The 23,251-nt window shown below is 33.4% G+C and overlaps 3 protein-coding genes across 5 annotated transcripts; all 3 read right to left on the bottom strand.

Annotated features, from left to right (window-relative positions):
- Window positions 1–7,580: 7,580 nt before the first annotated feature.
- On the bottom strand, window positions 7,581–8,928 carry LOC111289904 (transcription factor MYB114-like). Its single transcript, XM_022881264.2, has 3 exons — window positions 8,257–8,928; window positions 7,977–8,106; window positions 7,581–7,887 (listed from the first exon to the last, which is right to left on the bottom strand). The coding sequence occupies exons 1-3, from the start codon at window positions 8,390–8,392 to the stop codon at window positions 7,581–7,583; spliced, it is 573 nt and encodes a 190-aa protein (XP_022736999.1). The 5' UTR covers window positions 8,393–8,928.
- A 2,449-nt stretch (window positions 8,929–11,377) lies between these two features.
- LOC111291374 (uncharacterized) lies at window positions 11,378–17,083 on the bottom strand. Of its 2 annotated transcripts, XM_022883061.2 has the most exons (10): window positions 16,937–17,083; window positions 16,561–16,640; window positions 16,399–16,464; window positions 16,236–16,311; window positions 14,890–14,942; window positions 14,509–14,787; window positions 13,506–13,613; window positions 12,562–12,603; window positions 12,416–12,491; window positions 11,378–12,050 (listed from the first exon to the last, which is right to left on the bottom strand). In XM_022883061.2, exons 2-10 carry the CDS (start codon window positions 16,612–16,614, stop codon window positions 11,596–11,598), a joined length of 1,209 nt encoding a protein of 402 aa, XP_022738796.2. In that variant the 5' UTR covers window positions 16,615–16,640; window positions 16,937–17,083; the 3' UTR covers window positions 11,378–11,595. The 2 variants fall into 2 exon arrangements, with proteins under 2 accessions (XP_022738796.2, XP_089623753.1); XM_089767627.1 differs by lacking the exon at window positions 16,399–16,464 and having other exon boundaries at window positions 16,937–17,078.
- A 2,216-nt stretch (window positions 17,084–19,299) lies between these two features.
- On the bottom strand, window positions 19,300–23,251 carry LOC111289990 (uncharacterized). 2 transcript variants are annotated; one of them, XM_022881371.2, is made up of 4 exons: window positions 21,627–23,251; window positions 20,641–20,787; window positions 20,202–20,318; window positions 19,300–20,098 (listed from the first exon to the last, which is right to left on the bottom strand). In XM_022881371.2, the coding sequence occupies exons 1-4, from the start codon at window positions 23,154–23,156 to the stop codon at window positions 19,490–19,492; spliced, it is 2,403 nt and encodes an 800-aa protein (XP_022737106.2). In that variant the 5' UTR covers window positions 23,157–23,251; the 3' UTR covers window positions 19,300–19,489. The 2 variants fall into 2 exon arrangements, with proteins under 2 accessions (XP_022737106.2, XP_022737107.2); XM_022881372.2 differs by lacking the exon at window positions 20,641–20,787.

The raw sequence follows: 23,251 nt of genomic DNA, 5'->3' as shown, positions 1-23,251 counted from the left end.
CAAATAAGGCAAGTCTTTGTATAGTCCATCACGTCTTATCGCATGTGAGGCCAATATTATCCATGTTTCAATAAAGTCAAAGTACGTTGTCAACCTAGATGTCCGACCCATGGTGTGTCATGACATTCTTTCATCAGCATTTATCTCAGACCTCCTGCTCTTGGCACAAACAATAGGGGCCCCTTGGTCCATAAGACCCTATTTTTTTGCCAGAAGTACTTGGACTTCCCTTCTTCAACTAGCTTTAGAATGGCACTGGCCTGCAGGTCATTCCCTAAATGATCTTCAATTAACTTGCGAATGTCTATCGTGACTCTGCTAGCCATCATTAGGGCAATTCTTCTAAGGGCTACCAACTATGTTTGTCTGCTCAATGCATCGGCCACTTGATTGGTCTTTCCAGCGGTGTGCTCAAAACAAAAGTCAAACTCCGTTAAAAATTATTCCAGCCCAAATAATAATTGGGCTAGACTAATATTAAAACCCATCAGTTTATTAAGACATTATTTAGTAAAAAAAAAAGGACTAAAGTATTAGATTAGTGAAAACCTAACTATCGTGAAACAGAAAGGAAATAGAGTTTTTTTTCCTCATCTTCTTTAGGGTTAGAGAATATGAAAAATTAAGTTGGAGATTCACAATCAGAGGCTACAATCAAGTTAATTCTTTAAAGGTGAGTACATGCCCTCTTTTTATTTGAAAAGAAATATCAAGTTAATTGCTATTATTTGGAGTTAAAGTTTTGAGAGAAAAACCAAGAAAAATCATGAAATCCTTCATTAATCTTGATGATCAATTTGGGTTAATTATTGGGCTTTGTTTATTTCATATTTTTAAGATTTATTGATGATTATTGAATAGAATTTGAAGGCTAAAAGTAAGGATTTGAGTTTTTAAAGATTGAAGAAGAAATTTTATTTTTGGATGAGATGTTGTGATCTGTAATAATGAATTAAAATAGAATTTTGCATTAATGGATAGATTATTGCTGCGATTATTATATATCATTGGAAAGCATGTTGATTTTAGTTTCTAATGAAATAAACGAAAGTCAAATCTGAGTTTTTTATGAAGAGTTGTCTAATTTTAACCTAAGGAGGTGCAGGCTGCCTAGTAACAGCAGTAAGGGGGAATTACGAAATTTCCCTAAATTTTTATACAAGTATTTACAGTTTAAGCCATATATGTTTGGAAAGCTTATCGAGTCTACTTTCCAATAAGCAAAATTGAATTTGGAGTTACTTATGAATAAATACGTAATTTTTATGAAAATGTATACAGGCTGTCTGGCAGCAGCATATGACGTGGATTACAAAAATTGTTATAATTAATCCACAAAGAATCACGAGATGAGCCATATATGGTTAGAAAGCTTGTCAAGTTTAGTTTCTAACGCATTAATAAGATTTTAATTCTGAATTGGATATCTTGAGTTATGATCATTTTAGTGAAAGTAGCGCAGACTGCCAGAATTAATTACTCGAGATATTACTTGTTTGACTTAATTGTTTTGGTATAAGTGGCCTCAAATGGGTTGATTAATTATTGTTATGTTGGAATTATCTTGAATAGGCCACTAAATTTTGAGAGAGAAAAATTAGGTGGTGGAATCAGAAGAAGGTAAGTAGAATCTCACACACTTTGCTTGTTTTTGAAACTATGTATATATGTATGTTTCTAATTGAATAAATATTTTATTTCATTATTTTCAATGTATGAAAATAGGATCAAGCATATGATTATTTTATGTTTCTTTATATAAACGATGGATCATACTTATGAATGAAATGAGAAAATTATTTATGTTTAAAGAATGATTTTATGATAGCTACGTTTTTATATCCCTGAGAAGTGGGATCATCGATACCAGAACTAGTTCTACGACCCTGGCTAATGGGTAATAATAGTTAGCAAAGACATGATCATACGACCCTGGCTAACGGGTAATAGTAATTAGCGTAAGCCCTGACTAACGGGTTATAATAGTTAGCAATGATCATGAGAATAAAATTGTCGATACGGTCAATGTCACGGGTTATAGCAGTGACCGTAGCTAACGATTTGAATGATAATGATGATTTATGATAATGATGATTTACGATGATTTTTAATGATTAATCCATGATTTGGTTTGATTATGATATTTGAATGATAGCATATTTTGTAATGATTTATGAAGTAACATATTTTGACATTGATTTATAAATTTATGAAATATTTGATAAAACGATGATATTGAAATGTTTTGATATTATGATTTGATGAATGTTTTGAATGATCTATATGATGTGTAAAAAAAAAATGATGTTTGATCTGATAAGGTGTGTGAGCCTATACTTACTTAGCTGTGGTTTGCTCATTCCTCTTTTACTTTTTCTTTACAGATGACTAAGTGATAAGTTTGGTTAGTCTTGTGTGAAGCTAGAAGATGAAATGAAAAAGATTACTTAGTCGTTGGAGAAAATGTTGACCAATGAGATCTTAAGAGATAGTTTTAGATTTTATATGGTTTGTATTTGTACATATAAAGATGTGTTATCAGTTGGATTAAAGATATGAATTTTACTTGGTAGATTGTTTTATTGAAGAATTTTAGAATGATTAAGAAAGAAGGCTTCGTATTACTTTGAGATTTTTTTTCAAGGTAATACGGCCGTGTTGCGTCTTGATCTCGGGACGTGACAAAAACTCGCACCCAACCTGCGAGGTATTGTTCGCTTTGACTCGAAAGTCTCACGGTTTTATCCTACAAAAGGTACCTCACTAGTTTGAGATTAAGTCTCTACATATATATATCATTCTTTATCCACACATCCTCTTGATGTGGGATCGGGGGCGTTACAATCTCTCCACCTTTAATGCTTGACATCCCTGTCAAGTCGAGTCCATCCACAAGACCAAGATCACACCAGACCATCGTGTAGCACTTAGTGACTCTCACGGCTCCACCATGTAGTACTTAGTAACTCCTACGACTGCGGACTGGTGATCGCTTTGATACCATTTATAAAAATCCGCACCTAACTTATTGGGAGACGTTGTTGTAAAAGTACTCCCCTAATAACGAAATCAGATGCATCCGTCTAAACTTTGAAAGGTTTTTTAATATCAGAGAGAGTTAAGATAGATCCTTCATAATAGCATCCTTCAATCCCTTAAAGGCCTCTTAGCATTCACTTGTCCAACATCATTTATGCTTTTTTTTAATAACTCCGTGAAGACCGTGATCTTGCGAGAGTAACCTTCTACAAACCTTCTATAATAGTTGGTTAGTCTCAAAAATGAGCGAAGTTCACTAACATTCTTTGATATTATCTACTCTTTGATGGCCCTAACCTTTTCTTATGTCCATTCGAATGTGGCCACGTTCGATAATGTGACTAAAAAAGTAGATTTAGATATGAGCAAATACACATTTCTTCTTTTTCACATACAATTGGTGGTCTTGTAATCTTCGAAGCACCTGACGTAAGTGTTCTTGATGTTCTTCTAGAGTAGAACTATATACCACTATATCATGTAAATAGATAACTATAAATTTGTCTTGATAGTCATGGAACAACTGATTTATCAATGTACAAAACGTGGCAGGAGCATTAGTCAGTCTAAAAAGCATAACAAGAAATTTAAATGCGTTATACCGTGTTACACAAGTGGTCTTTAGCTCATCTCTTTCAGCGATTCTGACCTAATGGTAGCCAGATCTCAAGTTTAATTTGAAAAAGTACTTGGTCTGACTTAGTTGATCAAATAAACATGCTATAAGAGGGATGAGATATTTGTTTCTCACGGTAACTTTGTTCAGGGTCCTGTAGTCAACACATAATCGTAAACTTTCATCATGCTTCTTCTGAAATAGCACTGGTGCTCCAAAAGGAGCTTTTGATGGTCTAATGAACCCGACCTGTAAAAGCTCATCTAACCATTTTTTTAGTAAGATCAACTCTGGCGGGACCATGCGGTAAGGGGCTCTAGTAGGGGGTTTAACTCTTGAGAGGAGCTCAATTTCATGGTCCACGACTTTTTGAGGAGGTAAAACCTTAAGCAACATCCCTGGCATCACCTCTTCAAATTTTTTTAACATTTTTTCACGTCATCGTGTATCGGTTCCACTCTCAACCATTCCTTGTAAATCAACATGGCCACAAAAGAGGGTTCTCCTCTTTACCCTTTTTTTAAATTGTAAAGTTGAGATCATTTTCTTCTCATTTTTTGGTAAGATAGTGATCGACACCACACATGGGTGTTCCTCTAAGAATATCAGGTAACTAGTGGTGGAGATAGGGATCACCTAAGCTAACATCATAAAATTCAATCCGAAGACTACATCAAAGTCATCCATGGGAAAAACTGTAAAATCTACCTTCCCTTTTCATGGCCTCAATTTGGTAATTACACTCTTGGAGCTTTCACTGATCGTAAAGGCTGACGAATTGACCGTCTTCATTCGTCTACATTCTTTGCTAACCTGGGGATCACACTTTTTTACTTCTTCTGGTGTGATAAAGATATCGATTGTACCGATATCTACTATAGCCCTGGTGGCCTTCTCATTGATTGTTAAGTTCACATACATCAGGCATTTACCCTACTCTTTCTTTATTGTGTTCAGTTGAGTGTGAAGGGCATTGAGGAACCTTATTGAACCCATCATGGCTGGCTCCTCTTCAACTTCTTCAACGATCTCTAGTGCTTTTACGGATTCTTGAGACGAGGCTTTTAAGGCATTAAGGGCTCCTCTGTGTGGGCACTCAGCCACCCGATGCGATCCCCTGTATAAAAGACAAGCTAGTGGTTGCCTAGACTTGAAAATCACTGCATTGTTTATCTTGGATTGGGTGTTATCTCGACCAAAAGACCTCCTATCTGATCTCTCACTAAAGGGTCGGTCCAATCTAGTTATCTTTCTTTCACTTCCAAAGTTGAAGTTACTGCCAACTGATGAAAGATTTTTTCATTTTGAAGAGCCATCATTATAATCATGGAGACGTTCAGTTGCAGCTATGGCCATTGCCACATCTTGCACTTTTTATTTTTATAGTTTTGTCCTGGCCTAAGGCTTGAGCCCTCAAGAAAATAAAACATCTTATCATTTTCGGACACGTCTCGAATATCCAACATCAGGGTAGAAAAACTCCTCATAAACTCTTGCACTATTCCTGTTTGCACCAATTCTCGAAGTTTCTTTTGGGCCATATACTTCACATTTTCAGGGAAGAACTAGTTTTTCAGTTCTTGTTTCAGGTTTGTCCAAGTTTTAATCGAACATTCATCATTGACAAACTTGGAGCCCCACTATAGCTTGGCATCCCCTGTGAGGTACATCGACGCCATTGCTACCTTGTCTTTCTCTGAATCCGTGTATACAGCTTAAAAGTACTGCTCCATGTCAAACAAAAAATTTTCAAGCTCCTTGGCATCTTTTGCCCCCTCATAGCATCGAAGCTCCGGCACCTTGGCCCTTTTTTTCTTTTACGTCGAGCTCAAACTCGATCTGGCCATAGCCATTTGTATAATGTTCACTTGTGCTTTGAACTCCTCGAACTCTTTTTGGAGAACATTTAAGGCATCTCTAGCCTCCTCGCTCACGTTGTGAAGAGTATCGAACAACTCCTTCTGGGTTGTCTCGATATCCCTCAATCGATCTTTAGTCAACATGTAAGTTTTCACTGCGGTCACGGTGACCTTAAGTTCCTCAAGTCTCTGTTAATAATTGGGTCCACCACTTGTGGCCATCTCATCCATTTTTTAGCACTTCTCAACCGTGCTTCGATATCACGTGTCACGGACTACGCTTTCTCTCAACAAGCAATAGACCGTGCGACATTTAAATGGACGCTCCCACCGAAGTCAGCCCTCAATAGTTCGATATCTGAACAAATAACCATAAGCCACAGTTAGTCCCAAGTGTACGCAATAAGATACATTCATATCGAGATCAATCTCAAGCACACACAAGAAAGCACATTCATATCGATAGAAAGAAAAACACATCAAGGCAACATTCAAAACATTCGAATCGGAAGTGAATTTTATTATAATCGAAAATAGTACATCGGGACTTCCCACCATCGCCAGGGCCAGGGGGCAGCTCTTGCCAGATGGCCTAGGCCCGTATCGCGACCGATGAGACAACCCAACAGTATGTTGCCCATTCACTCCTTAAAAAGCCTTAAAGATTTTAGAGCTATGCTACCACTAACTATTACAATGTTTGAAATGAATATACTTTTTCTAGCATAAGAGATCTATTCGATCATAATCTTATATATGAGTGACTCATGATAATTTAAGTCTCAATCATAATCCTATACAAAATTGGATCATAACCCTATACAAAATTGGCTCATGACACCTAACTTGTTTTTCTACGAGGGAACATTTGCCACGAAGATGGACAGCTAAAAGGGCCAAAACTCCTGATTAGGCAAGAATCAGTTGACAGAATTGGAAGGCTTAGCTGTCAATCAGATAAAGATTGCAACGTAATTTTTACTGCCTTGTGAGCTGGTCCCATGTTCAGAAATCAGTGTTTGTAGCTAGAAACAGGAATGAAAATGCCGATGCCAGAATAAAAATTGTTGATAGAGGTATAGCTTAATTATTTATTTGAATTTTTTGTTACATAAATTTTCTCGCTCATGGATTATGACCTTAACTTTCAATGATAAGACCATGGATGATAGATCTTTTCTTTTTCCCGCTGCAGGGAAAACCAAAGGCAACATTTGTAATCATTCGGAATAAGTTATAGGGAGACTATGAGGTTATACCGCACAAGTTCAACATGTGCATTGTCTTAGGACTTTGCTGTTCTCGAATCATACTTTAGGATTCAGTAGAGAGGTTTAAACAGTGAGCAACTTCTGTTTTTCACTTTATGTTTCAGTTTCACCGTGATCTAGCTTCATTAATGCCTATCAATTCCAAGTCTTTTCTTAATGCTAATCAACTTGTCGTCATACTCTTACAAATTCAAGCTGGTTAACCGTACAAACCCAAAATTATCATGCATCTTTATCATTCTTTTTATTACTGTAAGAGATTTGGTGTTCAGCACGTTACACGTTTTTATAGTTTTGGCTTTCCAATAGGATAGGATTCAACTGGACTGACAAAAATCGAATCTAAAGTGTCTAAATCTCACGGCTGACCTTGACCCTTGTTTTTTTTTATGATTAGTTTTGACATTGACCCACTGAAATCTTGGCCTCAATTTTCTGCGGGGAAATCAACTGAAAATTGATGTAAGAAATTTCAGCACATCAACAATATTTACTTTTTCGTTTTTATTCACTTTAAAATAATGATTCCAAGACAAATTTTAAGCTTTAAAATTAACTAATTCACATTCTTACACAAGTGGTTGGCTGAAAGCCACCAGGCCTAATACCAGAGAGCCAACTGGATCTCTGGCAGGCTGTGACATGAATTTTAGCAAGCAACCCATCGGTGTTCAACAAACATTTGGCTACAGCCTAGACTAATGCAGCAAAAGAGTACTTTTGATTCAAACATCTTTTTATTTATGAACTTATTTATTTCAGAGGAAACACGTTTATTACAAACTTATACAGTTGCTATCGATCTTCATAATTATCAAGTTCAAGAAACTTGTTCACCCATTCCAAACCAAAGCAACCTTGACTTGAGAAGTCAAAGAAGTCGTTTACATCAAAGCTAAGTTCAAAGTTGTCATCACTTCCTTTTGCTACCTCTTCTTCCATCCGGACTGTTTCCCAAGTCTTCTGGGGCACAGTTTGTTCTGAGGTTGAAGTTTGTTTGGTTTTCTCCTTCTGGTTTATTTTCTTGATCAAATGTGAATTCCAGTAGTTCTTAATCTCATTGTCTGTTCGCCCTGGAAGCCTCCCAGCAATCAAAGACCACCTGTACCAAGTACCCCATTGGCCCATTTAAATGAATTGAATCAATGCTTACTTTCTTTTCAAAAGAATATTTTAATATATGACATTTACCTGTTCCCTAGCAGTTTGTGAAGCCTAAGAATTAAGTCCTCTTCTTCATCAGTTATGTTGCCTCTCTTGATGTTAGGTCTCAAGTAGTTCAACCATCTCAATCTGCAACTCTTGCCGCATCGATTCAAACCTATACATGGAAACATTTCAGCTGTCAATTCCAATGCCAATGCTCCAAAAATGGAAGAAAAAAAATGTAGTTTGTCCTTGCGTTAAAGAAACTAAAAACAGCAGAGCAGATCAGCTCTCATAAGAGCTAGCTATAGAGAACACAATTAACCTGCTTTAATTGCGATTGTTTTCCATCTCTTTGCACCATGAATCCCAATATATTCAGCCAGTTTTCTATCTTCCTCAGCTGTCCATGATCCTTTGTTCATAACCCTTTTACTCACTCCATCCTTCTTAGGAGCCATTACCACAGTAAGAAAAGACAGACAGAAACAAAGCCAGGGAGAGATGCTTTTAGCCGGTAGTGGTAGATTAGTGAGAGAAATTTCGATTTCTCAAACAAGGAGGGAAGACAAGAGTATAAAACATGGAGAGTTTGGCGTTAGTGAAATAGAGGATTGAATGGTCAGTGAGTCCATTATCCATCTACCCTTCCTGGGAAGCCAAAGACAATAAGCCCTCAACTACCAGTTCTATCTATCTAGACTTCATGTTACCCTGGGAAGTGCCAACCCTCTCTACTTTGCTATTTTTGCTGCATCCTGCCCTGGAATGAGATGAAAAAAAATTAAAATAAGTTAGATTTTATTATTCAATTAATACAGCTTCACATTCCCTTGGTAAAAGTTGATCATGGGTTCAGATTCCATGCTTACCAATGAAACATTAACTGTGATAAATTAATGTACTGACTGATAAGTGAAAATGACAAACACATCTCCATCATTTTCATTCTTTACATACACAGAGACACAAGTAGGATGTTTATTAACTGAATTAATCCATTTTTCCCTGGTTTCTTTGTTTAAGTTGTATTATGGAACGTAACCAATTTCCATCTTCAAAACTCGAGGATTAGAATATAACTGAAACCTCTTGATGATGAAGAGGTCAACAAAAAGGTACAAAGTGGTAATTGAAACATTAATTTTGTACAATGCTGGTATATTACACTATTCTAAGAAAGATTTATATTTGATTCATTATTAATATATAAATTTACATATTGTTTGGATGGTATCATCTTACTAATGAATTGAATCAAATGATGAAACTTCGTTAATAATTTTTTAAAAAAAATTAAATTTTTTATATATTTATTTTAAAATTTAATATTTATTTATTAATAAAATGATATCACCTTATTTATTAATAATATATAAAATTTATATATTAATAATATATTAAATATAAATTTTTTAAAAAATATACGTGTGATTCAATGCTAGAGCTCTCGTCACTTTTTAATTTTCTATAAAAATAAAAAAATAAAAAAAAAAGGTGGTTGGGAACTTGGGACTAGTGTTTCCTTATAAAATGGAGATACACAGTTATATGTCAGCCAGAAGTGGACCACCAGCAAGATTTTGACATATCAATATCCTAGCAGCAGCCGCCCGATTCATTAGAAACTCAATACTAGAGATGTTCATTGTTAAGCCAAGTCAAACAGGTTGATTTTTAAAATTTTTTGTTTAAAATTTGGTCTGATTAATTTGATCCAAAATTTTTATTATTAATTAATAATATTTTAAATCGAATCAAATTTAAATTTCAAAATTCATATTCAAAATTCAACTTAAGTCAAATTAAACTCACTGTGAATAGTTTAATAAGGGGGCAAATCTATTCTAAACTGAGGTTCATTTTTTTTTCTTCTTTGTGGCTGTCAGCTCCAACATTTAAGAATGTTATATATGGAAGAAAATAATGCTATTTATTAAAACCGGTTAATTGATATTGTAAAAAAAAATTAATGTATTATTTTTTAAAATTTAATGAAAATAATGACTTAAAAATAATATTTTAGTTATATTTAGTTGGTGTTTTATAAACCTTCTTTAATTGAAACTACAAGTTCTGGAAAAAAAAAATCCGACAAAAAAAAAACCCGTGACTCCCGTGTTGGACTTTTTTTCTTAAATTTTATTATCCTTGAATTGCCAGTAAAAAGGGCAAAATAAGATAAAAAAGAAAGGGCACATGGCCTTTTAAACTGCAATTACTATGTTTTACCCGTTTTTGTGAATCAAAAGGGTAGAGCAATTGTCTCATCCAATTAAAGTTTTGCCAGTCGTTCATGTTGGTGCTTGTCCTTTTAATCTGTTTCGCTTGTTTTAATTTCCTATCCATGTAAAAAAAAAAAATACTTTTTTGTGTCTTAAATTTCACTATTATTTCACACATTTGACCCTTTTTTGAAGTTGGAGTCTTTAAAAAACCATGGACAAGAATTGTTTGCTTTATCAAATTCAATGAATTTTGAATATAAAACTTCCCTAATGATAAACCTCCATGTAACGATGAAATGCCTATTTGCTATTGGCTACCGCGAGAGCATTGCAGCTGCTTTATGTCATGTATTTGTTTTTTTTTTTTTAAAGAAAACTTTGGAATGGTGGCCAATTATAATCAGAAATGGTGATATATGGACCACAATCCATGGAATTTTTTTTTTTACATTTTGAATAAGAGAATATTCACAATTTTTTTTTTGTATTATTGAGCCAAATGCTTATCATAGAGACAACATGATTTCAATAATAAGTTGTAAAAATTTTGGCAGATTTGGTTTTTACTTTATCTGTACATGGCAGACCTTGACTTTTAACCGGAATTGGTATTAGTAAAAAAAAGAAAAAAAAAGTTTAGTGGGGTAAAGTGGTAAAAAGGCAAAACATATTCCTATATACTAGTAGTAGTAATAATTGTTTTGTACTTTCCAGTGGTAAAAAGGCAAAACATATTAACTTCAAATTGTTTGTCAGACTGATTTAGAATCAATAGTGACAATAAATACATTTTTCTAATAAATGTATATATATATTCAAAAAAAAAGTTATCCTTTTTGGGCAATATTCTAAATATAATATATATATATATATTTAATTTTTATCGTTCTCTAATTTATTTTTATCTTGTTGAAACCTGCAAATTATTATACCATAAAAGATTCTAATAGATCATGATTTTGTGTAGAAACCCATATGGAAAAGAAAAATGCAGAGTCTTGAATTCAAAGTTCTAGTAACACACCAACAAAAAGAATTGAACCTATCTACTGAAAAGATTTTGACTATTGACGCCATCATGAAAGACCATTGAGCCAATGTTTAGTTTCCTTATAGTTTAAGGCAATGTAGAGTCTACTTTTAGCAAGAAGTTGGGGTCAACACCATGCAATCAAATTGTGTGGTATAATCAAGAATAAACTTAAATACCAAAAAAAATTATTCAGGAAAGAGTGTGCTATGATTCATAAACAATTAAACATGGAGTTCTTAACACTCTTTGAAGTCTTGACTCTTTATTTGGATAGTGCATTCAAACACACAAAAACAAGCGTTGCTATCAGTTCATCAACAGCCCAGTAAAACATTTTCAGATTCTAATCCAACGTCAAACAGATCTTGACCTACTATCACACAAGGAAAAACACAAGAAACAATTACCAAAATCCAGGGTTCTTCTCCAACTTGGCCAGCTTCTGCCTGGCTTCTTTTAACTTATCTTCGCAGCTATTGATCTCTTCTACTAACCTCTTCCTCACTGCCTGATTCTCCAAACTTTGTCGGACATTTGCCAACATCTCCTTTAGCCATGAAAGCTCCAAACCATTGTGCTGCATGTCGTTGACCATAACCTCCATACTTGTGATGTCCTCCAGCTCGAGCATCTCATGCTTGCCTTTTATCGTTTGGTAGACTTTAGCTAGTGAATTCATAAAGACACTTTGGAAATAGGGGGCGGCAACTTGAAACTTTTCATCAATATTAGGTTTTTTTTCAAATATCTCAGTGAGCACATTGACATTGCAGCTAAAAACCTCATAGCTTTTGAAAATACGGGTCTCATCAGCTGACAGCATCACCTTGGCTTCATTTGCTGCAGCATTACTGCTGCCTTCATCCCAATTAGTAGCAGATTCACGATTGTCAGAAGACAAAGTCAGTAAAGTAGGAGACATACAGGTTAAATATGTATACAATTGAAAAGTAAAATAACTCAAGTACGTTTCAAGACAATTAAATTTGTTATGCGACAGTTTAGGAATCTCTCAGATAGGCAATCAATTGCTACTCTATAAGTTGGATGATGCCTTAGACATTATTAAAAGATAATTGAGAATACTATCCCTGTATATAATATAATTAACAAGAAATAAAATAGAAATATCAAAAACCATCTTTAATACATCTCGAAGAAAAAAAAAACTTTTATTTATCATTGCACAATGGGCATTGGAATATAAGATTGAAGCCATTTACCTGTCACAACCTCCATAAGTTCTTTGTTAAAGTTGTCTATATCGGGAGAACAAACCCTATATTCTGGAAAATCACACTGTAACAAGAAACTATAAGAACAGAATCAGATAATGATCCAGAATTAAGCAGATTATAATTAAACTTACCAGATCAGCAAAAAAACCATTAGTAAAGTCTGCCCCAAGACCCTGTAAATAAAGGAGAAAAGTCAATAGCAGTACACATGAAAATTGACAGCTTTCCTACTCAGATTTGTTGTAGTGTCTGTCTGATATTTCTTGTATTCGTTTGTATTATACAATAAAATATAATAGAAAGGTGGAATCAATGGAAAGAGTTGAAACAGCAATATTAAGTTAAAATGCTCTTATAATCTAGTAGTATCTATCCGCATTATCTTGTTTTTGAATTTTAAAGTAAGAATGGATGGTAAAAAGATGGAATATAGGGTTTGCAAAAGACATTAGATTATATATGCATCAAAGAGTATTAGCATTAAGGAATGACTAGTTTGTTCTATCTTCATCTCCCTACAAAACAAAAAAGATTACATTTTTTAACAAAAGGTGAAATAAAAAATTTCCATTAATTATCAACTAAAATGATAGAATACATTTTTTGTCCATGTATAAATTTTATATGCAGTCAGTTGAGTCACATGCTGTCACTTTTGTCCTGAGTTAAACTAAGAAGCCTGTGAGTCTTCAAAAATTATTTCTCTCTTTTTATAAGAAAAACTGAGGTTTCAGCTTTAAGTTTCAACAGAAATGGGATACATGAAAATTGAAAGCACAGCAGCAGGATAGTATGATCTTGACATGTAATACAGATGTAATACAGAATGAATGAGAGAAAATTCCAGAACAGAAATATATGCATCTTGAAGAATACTGTATAGTTTGTGAAAGATATAATAGATCACCCAACAAATAAATTAAATGAATGACAAGTGAGAGGCATTAAGATTTAATTGGTTGAATAACTGAAGATTAAACTTAATTGATACAATTATAAATGGTCCTCACGATTCCATATTCAGGTCATACAAAGGTCATCACATGTTTGAGAAAACTCAAAACTCAGTTCTTACCATCTCTTGGTTGGTTTTTTTCATTGCCAGTTTTAATTCTGCTAGTCTCCCTGCCACCAGTCCTATCGTTAAAATCAATTCCTTTCCTTGTTTCTCTTGATCAATCATCTACATTCCAAACATACAGAGTAAAGATCAAAAACAGTAACAGAGTGAAAAAGAGGCCAGGAAAGAGACAAAATTACTATATGTTGACCTCTTGAAGAATGTTTCTCAATAAACTTACTGCATTGACACTGTAAACTCAATAAACCAAAGATAAAGACAAATCACTAAAAAAGGTTATGCCAGTTAACACTGTAAACTCAATAAACTAAATATAAAGACAAATCACTAAAAAAGGTTATGCCAACATTAATGGGTCTATACTTCTTATTTAACCTAATGATATAGCTATTATACTAAGTTACAAACTTATGTTTGCTGCAATAACATTTTTTCTATAAATAATTTCATGACAGAAGTACAATCTCATATTTATTAAATTTGGGATATCTTGAAAACCTAAATATGACAAAAGTCTCTCCAATGTCCACTTATTATCCAATTAGTTTTCAATTGAATGTTTTTCTAAATTTAACATGGTATCACAGTAAGGTCTATCCTTCATTTTGCTATACATAATCCCTACATGTAAATTTCATATCACATATAGGCTCATAATCCCTACATGTAAAGTTCATTATGCATGCTAGATACATTATACAACAAATTTAATATCAATGTTGGATTTTTTTATGACCACTTTAACGAATTTTAGCTGCATCCTGCATGCAGTTAATGCTATGATCAGTTTGTCACTCAATAAAGAAAGTATAAGTTAAACGAGAAAAAACTACTTGTTGGTCGAAGATATCGTCTTAGTGAGTTTCAAAAATATCTATATGCACCATGAATGAAAAGTTCAATCAATTTTTATATTATTCTCGAAAACAACAGATTAATTAACATGAGTATACAGAGTTTTCTACATTCATCACATTCTTCAGTCCAAAATTCTTACCTCTTGGTTGTGAACCTCAGCATTTTTTCCTTTTTGGTTAATTTGGAAAAAATCAGTGGTTGGAGGAAAGTTGAGTCTTAACTGTCCCCCCTTTATTTCAAAGGTATCCGAGCCAACACCATTATGTCCTTGAACCTGATTAGGGCCCTCTTGGATTAAAATGTCATTTGCTGCTATACTTAAGCAAGAATTCACCACTTTCTGCAGCATATTTGCAACAACAGTATAAACCTTTGCTTCCCTCATTGATTGGTGCTTTTGATCCAGAATGGCCATCATCTGGAATTGCACAACAGAAAGTCAATGCTAATTATCGGGAAAAAGAGAGTAAAGAGTAAGAAACAGAGAGAGGAGCTAAAAAGACTAGGTAATTGGTATTGCCTGCTTAAGCTCCGCCCCAATGCCTTGTGACTCCACCTTTGCCTCTTGCATCGCTTCAGCAAAATATATAAAGAAAGCAAACAACAAATGGGAATAATTAGTTTAAATGGTTAAAAATAAAAAGTATCAACATCACAATTTGAATATTTAGAGTTAATTCTAGCATTATTTCCTAAAATGATAAAAGGAATATATGTATATATGAGGTGTTAAAGGTTTACCTATGATTATTGTGTCATAATAAAAATTAATAAAGAAATATTGAAGGATTACTGTTTGATGCACCATAAGTATATAATGTTATAAATAATAAATGAAGCACAATTTAACATCCAATAATTATTTATTCCTCAGGACTAATTGAAGCATGACTGAATTAGGACTTATGCGAAAAGATTTGAACATTCATCCTACTATTCATAGGATTAAATAAGCTGTCACAGAATTTTTAAGAGTGTAGGGGAAGAAAGCATCTACAAAGCAAAAAAGAATGATGGAGGGACCCACACAGCTGAAAAAATGGTATTTTCCTGAAAAGGACTGGACCATAGTCAACTATGATGGTTTATTTGACAGTAGCTCTTATAAGGCTCCGATTCAAATCATTGCTATTTGCTAGGGATCATAAAGGAAAGGTGGTCGTTGGTATAGGCAAGCTAGAGAATGCTGATGATGTCTTAGTTGCAGAAGCTCCAGCATTGAAAGAGGGGACTTTACAAGCTGCTACGGAGAAGTATTCAAGTATTCAAGAGTTGTCTTTGAAGCTGATGCTAAAGCTGTGGTTGCTGATAATACCAAGAAGGAAAGGGCAGCGTAGCATTAGAAGATTGTGTCCATACTTGGAGATTTCAAGGCCTTGAAAAGATATTTTGTGGATAGTAAGGTTTCTTTGGTAAAGCGTTATGCAAATTTGGTGGCAGATTTGGGTCACAAAGCAGTCAAAGTTGGGGATGTGGTTTAATGGGTGGGTTCCTTGGTTTTCATTTTTAAATAAGGACGGTCTCCCTGCACCTCATTGATTTGTTCTTCTTGTTGCCGTTGCCATAACGGGCTTCTGCTCTTTCAAGATGACTTCAGTATTTTGATGTAATTAGATTGTATTGACTATTAGTATTAATAAAATTCTGTCTTTGGCAAAAAAAATATAATTTTTGCCTACATCTTGCATGGGCACAATCTTGACTTTTACCCAGTCACTCATGCTTCAAAGTATCAAAAATAACTAGTCATGCTTCATAGTTAATTCTTTTGATCTAAATCCAAGATTCACTACTGTCCTAAAAATCCTTTCTGATGAAAATGCTATAACAAATCAACACTCAATACCTCCTTCCCAAAACTCGTACCTTCTATCGGTCGCAACCACTGTAAGACCTTCTCTTTCGCTTGTTTTACTAATTCCATCTTTTTTTCCCAGCTCCTCTGCACAATAAATATAAAAATTAAGTAAGCAAACTCACTAAAAAATTATAAAGGACAAAGAGAAGGAGTATGAGGGGAAAGCATTACATTTTGCTTATAACCGCAATCACCTATTATAGTACATATCAAATTTTCGACTTCCTGATGGCATTTCTACATATGGAGAGCAATGGAGAATTAAATAGTTGAACATGTGGGGAAAAGGAAACTTGAAGGAAAACAAAAGAAGAGGAGAAATAGAGCACGTACTTTCACTTTTTCATGATGACGTTTATCTTTATTCCCTCCAGTAGAATCTCCCATGTTAAAAGACCGCACACTCTGAGAATCTGAAGAAAAAGGATCATAAGACATAGAAATCTGAAGATGCAAACTATACATAGCAATTTCCAAAAAACAAGTTAGAGTCAACAAAGTCAGACAAGCCATCCCTAATACATATAGCAGAAAAAAGAAAGATATTCCATTGAATCAGAGAAAATTACTGCTACGGCTAGCTATTATGTAAATAAGGGTTTCTTATTCTTATGCAAATGATGGGTGAACAGAAAATTCGAAAAAAAAAAAAAGACAAGATTCGATTCCATCAAAGCCAAAGAGATGAGTAATGGAAATTATTGCTTACCAGTTAATCGAAAACTCCTTTATCTTTTTTTTTTTAGCAGCATTTCATATCTCCTACTTATAGTAGCTGAGAATCAAGCTTCGAACTCTGTTCGCGCGATAATTATTGAGAATCAAGCAGCGAAGTCTGTTCGCGCGATAATTATTGCTTGAAAGAGACAAAGAAGCAAAAAATAAATTTGAATTTACAACCTTTGATAAAAGAAGGTTAAAGTAACGTTGACTTGAGTTTCGTTTGGCATTACCCGTTACCCTCCCTAGAAAATTAACAAACTGTGCAGTGCTCAAATTCATACGTACAAATCCTCCTTTTAGTGCTAACATTTTTCATCTTTTACGTAGGCATGTTCATTTCATCCGATTATTCAATATTAATCCAATTATATTATTTTATTTTTAATAATCATATCAAATTTTTTAAATTTCAAAAATTAATCAATCAAAATTAATTTTATTAATTTTTTTATTAATGGAATAATAAAATATATTAAATTAATTATATATTAAATTTTTATTTTTTATATGAAATAAATTAAATAAAATCATTTAATAAAAATATTCAAATATCAAAATATTAAATTAAAATTTTTTATAATTTAAAATATAATTAATAATTTTATATATAAATTTTATAATATTTTCATTAAAATTCGATTAATTTGATTCTTAAAATGAATTGATCTAAAACTAAAATTTTTTAAAATTATTTTTATTAATTAATTAAAATTAATTTAATAATTAATTAATTCAATTGATTTAATTTAATTAAAATCGAATTATAAAACCCCTTCTTCTACGTATAATAACTGAGAATTAAGTTACCAACTCTATTCACGTGATAATTATCAGGAAAAAAAAATTTTAAATTAAATTTACAACCCTAACTCTTTGTGTTGATTTTTTTTTTTAATTTTTTACGTCCTCTTCTCGCGTTGAAAAACAACATTAAATGGTACCTCCTTGCAAAATTAATAAACTGTGCAGTGCTCAATTGGATAGAGCTATTATGACATTAGCTATATCCTTAGATTACATTTAAAATAATAATAATAAAAAAAAGGGATTTTTAAAGAAATAATGTTTTTTTATAGTTAAAAGTAGGTAAAAAAAAAGAAAAAGGAATAATTATTAACATTTTTATTTGGTTCAAGTATGAAAAAGAAATTGAATGGTTCATTATAATAAATTTTTATATGTGATATTTGAAAGTTGAAAAATATAATAGGGGTACAATAATTTTTTAATTGATAAAAAAAGATAATGCTATGAATGATTTTTAAATTAAAATATTTAATATGATATTTAAGTTTTTAAAATTTTTAATAAGATAATTGATTTATAAATTTATTAACTACTAAAACACTTAAAATATTTTTTTATTTATCATATCTCATCATTTAAAATTAATCACATTAAGAATTAAGAATTAATTTATTCATAATTTATGTATCACATTAAAAAATTTTTAAATTTATGTATTATATTAAATAATTTACTATAATTCATGAGTTATTTATAACGTTAATTCTTTTAAAAATTTAATCTTTTACTTTTTTTAATTAAAAAAATTAAAAAAATTAAAAAAAAAAAACAAGAGGTATTGTCCTCCCTTTTTTTATATTCTTTTAATTAAATTACAATTGAAAAAATATTTGTTTTTTCATTTTCCTTTTCTTTCCCTTCTAAACACAATGCAAGTTTTATAAATTCAGCACGATCCTATTTTAAATCGTCTTATATAAATATGGCAATAATTTCATTTTTATGATTAAAATTTTCAAATTTAATTTTGATTAATTCAAATATTTGATTAAATTAAAATTTAACAAACATATCTTTTAAATTTTGATTATTTGATATTTTAAATAATAATATTTTATATGTAAGACGTTATTTAAAAAAATGATTTTTTCACTTAAAAAATAAAATTGAAACTTTAATTATGTTTTAGAAGAAATAAATCTTTATTTGAAGTCCCATTTTTTTTTTTTCATAATTGCAGATGCCAAAACTATCGTTTACAGAACCATATGTTAAAACTTCGGTGCATTATATAAACAGCAAGAGCATTACTAATCAAACTAATAATTTTAAACAACTTATGTGACACAATACAAAAATAACACAAAAAATAAGATAATCACACAATTTAAAATTTTAATAAAAATTTTATGAAAAAAATAAATAAAATATATTTTATATTTAAAATATCAAATTATAATATAATAATTTTTGTACTTTATACATATTAAATACGAAATAAATATATATATATACAAATTATTAAATCTAATTAATAAATCCCGAGATATAAGAATTATTAAATTTAATAACTAAATCGAGAGATAGCTTTGGAAGGAAAAAGAAAAAAAAAGCATCTGCAAAATTTCTTTCTTGCTGCATGCATCATCTTGAAACAAAGAGAAATCCAACTAAACCATTCTAGCGAATTAAAAAAACAAGGAAGGATATAAGCTTCTTTTCTTTTCTTTTCTTTTCTTTTTTTTCACGTTTTATGTACCATTTTCTCCCTACTTTTCTTGTTTCATGTACTCTAGCAACGAAACAATCCAAAAGCTTTCTTTAGTATATTAAACACAACAAATAAGAGCATCACCATCACCACCTTCTTGGAAGCCAACACCCTAAGATTTATCTTTAAACCATGTTTTCTCATTAATCTCACCGTCGTTGTACCCAGCATAAGAAGCCAAGAACCAATTAAGCAAACCAGAGTTTTCACTGCCTCGCCTGGTCCACACACGTTTGCTGTATTACCTGGGACATCTACATAGGACCACTTGGAACCCACATCGCTATTTTCTGGGCAGTTTAGCCCAAGGCTTTCGTTCAACCAACTGGATAACCAGATAAGCAGCTTCGCAAGCCATGCAACCTCGTCATCAGAGATTGGTCGCTTCATCCAGTCACCCTTGTACGTGATACTAGCCAATGGTTGGTTGCCAACTCTTCTGGGCTTGAAGATTTCATCACGGAAGTGCTGAGGCTGTCTCAATTCAGGTGAAATAGGAATTGGCTTAACCGTAGAGCCACCAAACAAGCAGCCCACTTTTGCTTTCAATGAATCTATCAACTGAAGGCCATGCGCAAAATTATCACCAGAAATTGCTTGCAACTCAGCTTCTGCACGCAATATAAACAGCTGCAAGAACAAAATGATTGTCAATGGATGAGAAAAGGTATTATGATAGACCACAGAAAGCACAAAAACTGCATTTCAATGACAAATATAAAACTATAAAAACCTGAAGTAGTTGGTGTCCGCAATCTTCCCCATCACTGAAGAGTTTCAGATCTTTGTTCCAGTTCTCATGCAAGAAAGATCCATCAGCATCACTTTCAGATAACCCATCCTCCCAGTCCTGACATAACCAGCAAAAGAAATCAGAGAAATGAAATGTGATAATGAGAAAGTTGAAATGTGATAATGAGAAAGTTGGACAATTGTGCATACATGCTTAGTCTCAACAAATTTAGGAGTGGTCAAAGAACCACATTGGAAACTATTGAGAAACAGCAAGTGAAATTAAAAAGGAATTACGAAAAAATAGAATTTCTACCTAATGTCAGGTTCAAAATGCTGAGCAGCTGTTCCAATTTTTATCAACTTCAACATTTGAACCCTTACTTGCTTACAATGATAAGCAAAAGCACTAAAGTATAAAGATTCAGTCAGTAATTTACCTTCAGTTGTTCACGAATTGAAGGAACAAATCTATACAAGCTATTGAGTGTTGATTTGCTTGATACAGATTGCTTAGAATGAAAAACAGTATCTACATTCTTTATAAGATCAACCAGCTCTTTAGAGGATGTCAACAAGTTTATAACCTATGAAACAAAATATAAAATGAACAGAATATTAGAAGAAAAATAGATAATAAGTACAGAAAATAGAAGACAATATTCTACCTTAAAATCTAAGAAAACCCAGGTACAGGTACCAAATGCACCATGACTACTAAATATTCCTTATTTCAGCCCAATACTTCTTCATTATCTACACCTTAAGACACAGTTTTGAAAGCCTATAAAAGAATACTTGACCAAGATTGGAAATGACAGTAAATGTAAATCTATGCAATCACGATAAGCCAACTGGATATCCTAAAGCCCACATGAAATTACCAGATTCCCTTCTCTAGCAGATTAAACTTAAATAGATGGTAAATGTCCTCTAAACATGACAAGATCATCACAAGAAAAACCTTCCTACGGAGGTCACATGCATATCCCTCTTCAAACACTCATACAATTTCCTGCTTAGCTTATGATAATCCAAAATCTAGGCTTAATCTCCCAGTTCTGGAACAATTGAAAGACCATACCAAGTCACCATTCCACATTCATTTGGCTCTAGAGAGCCCCAATACACCTGCATTCCCCCATAAGGGAAGGGAATAATGTTCCTTTTCAGAAACCCAAACTTTTAAATAACCTCAAATCCATCCTAATCATGGGATGGACTCGTTAGGATAATCAGATCACAGCCAGATCTTTTGGCTGTTAAGGAAATTCCATCAATCTTAGATTTTTTTTTTTTTTTCATTAGATCATGTATTAGATTAAATCAAGTGCAAATTAGATCATGTATTAGATTAAATCAAGCACGAATACACACAGAAAATTCACTTTTTCTAAGTGAAAATAGCAACAGTTAAGAAACAAACCTTCAATACCATCTGGACTATTACTTCTGGATCTGTATGAAGGAACTTGTGTGCGAACCCAATAAAATGCATAACCAGTGAACTGTAGTATAGATAATTAGACAACACATAGCCCTGCCATAATGGCGAATATTCAGAAGCTTGAGACTGTGGTTCCTGCTTCCTCACATCTTTACTTGATCCATTCACAATTGCATCAAGCTCTGCAAAATCATCCAAGCTGATTGTCCAAGGCTCCATATAACTAACCCATACAGAGAATACCTGGGATGCATTCTTGATTGAACTTCCAACAGGACAAAACAAGAATGTTCTCAGTATAAACCTATACAACGGCCTTTGTATCCACGGGTTCCAAGAACCGAGAGAACATGCACCAGGCGACAGAGAAACAACATCCCTCGACTTCCCACCATCAAAACCACCAGAAATCCTCCTGCTTGGGCTTTCACTATACTTAATACTGTCAAACCCATCCGTGCTTACCACTGAGCTCAAATTCAAGTACTTCACAAACAACTTCACCACCTCACCCAGCCCACTTGTTGGTAGGGTCTCCCCCAACACTGACCTAAACGGAAACGACACACCAAATGATTTGCATACATTAACAGGCAATGGCGAAAAATCATTATCAACCAACCAATAGTGCTCGAAAACGTTGACCAAAAACTCAGCACGAAATATAACTGAACCGTCACACTTCAAAGAGTAATTCAAAATTGAACTACGATAAGGTTGGTGAGCACCCAAATCAAATATAGGCACAAATGCACGAAGATACGCATATAAAAGCTGTATATAAAGATTAGGCTCAAATTTTTGTTCCATTTCACGTTTATTTGACCCTGAAAACCCCCGAATTGAGTATGTCCAATTCTCTAACCTAAATTTCTTGCTTCTTTTTACTGAATTCGAGTCCAATTTCTCGCTGTTTCCTTTACAAACTGGATAATAAGCGAACCAAAACATATAATATTCGAAAACATCCAATTGAATTTGGCATAAAGAGCCCTTAATTGAATCTTCTTTGACTTTACCTTTAAACAAAGGGTACAAATCGGATAAAACCCGGCAATCTTTTTCATTGGATAGCATGAACCGGACCCACTCCGGGAGCCGTTCAACTGGGAACACGTATTTGACAAGGGAATGTCGATCAACCGCTGAAATTGAGTTCATCAAGGTTCCGTTTGGGGAAAGGAGGGAGAAGAGTTTGGAGGATAAATCTGGGTGGTTCGATTGGGTCGCAAGTTCGATCCAGCCGTTGGACTGAGATCGCTGGGGTTTTTGGTGCGGTGGAGGTGGGGCCAGTGACGTAGCATCATCGAAGCCGAAGAGTTTGCAGATTAGGGTTGGGAAGGTGATGGAGAAGAAATGACGGGACTGATCGGGAGTGTGCGTGCGTAGGAAGGTGTCGGTGGAAGCACAAGTGGCGGAGATTTGGGCGGAAGTAGTGGAGGCGAGGATTGCCGAGGCGAGGTCTTGGGATTGGGAAAGGGAATCGACGGTGTACGAGTGAGGAAGCATTGAAAATTTTCACGGATGCGATTGCAGAAAAAAAAAGGAAGAGAAAGAGATTAGGGCTTTGGCTTGGAAGGAAACAAAGAGAGAAAGAAAGAGAC

Source organism: Durio zibethinus, chromosome 11 (assembly GCF_047325235.1).
Source record: "Durio zibethinus cultivar Kanyao isolate XHJ-2024 chromosome 11, ASM4732523v1, whole genome shotgun sequence".
In the NCBI taxonomy this organism is placed as follows: Eukaryota; Viridiplantae; Streptophyta; class Magnoliopsida; order Malvales; family Malvaceae; genus Durio; species Durio zibethinus.
This window is presented reverse-complemented; position numbering and strand designations above follow the sequence as displayed.

Bases quoted from the DNA above. Each gene is read 5' to 3' on its own strand.
- LOC111289904 (XM_022881264.2), bottom strand. From the start codon at position 8,392: ATGGCTCCTAAGAAGGATGGAGTGAGTAAAAGGGTTATGAACAAAGGA. The intron at 8,107-8,256 runs GTTAATTGTGTT...TTCCATGTATAG, and splicing joins AACAATCGCAATTAAAGCAG to GTTTGAATCGATGCGGCAAG. The intron at 7,888-7,976 runs GTAAATGTCATA...TACTTGGTACAG, and splicing joins CACAAACTGCTAGGGAACAG to GTGGTCTTTGATTGCTGGGA.
- LOC111289990 (XM_022881371.2), bottom strand. From the start codon at position 23,156: ATGCTTCCTCACTCGTACACCGTCGATTCCCTTTCCCAATCCCAAGAC. The intron at 20,788-21,626 runs GTTTGTTTCTTA...TTTGTTTCATAG, and splicing joins TAGTCCAGATGGTATTGAAG to GTTATAAACTTGTTGACATC. The intron at 20,099-20,201 runs GTTTTTATAGTT...TTGTTCTTGCAG, and splicing joins GCGGACACCAACTACTTCAG to CTGTTTATATTGCGTGCAGA.
- LOC111291374 (XM_022883061.2), bottom strand. From the start codon at position 16,614: ATGGGAGATTCTACTGGAGGGAATAAAGATAAACGTCATCATGAAAAA. The intron at 14,788-14,889 runs GCAATACCAATT...GTGCAATTCCAG, and splicing joins TTGGGGCGGAGCTTAAGCAG to ATGATGGCCATTCTGGATCA. The intron at 12,492-12,561 runs GTAAGTTTAATT...TTCTTGTTACAG, and splicing joins ATGGTTTTTTTGCTGATCTG to TGTGATTTTCCAGAATATAG.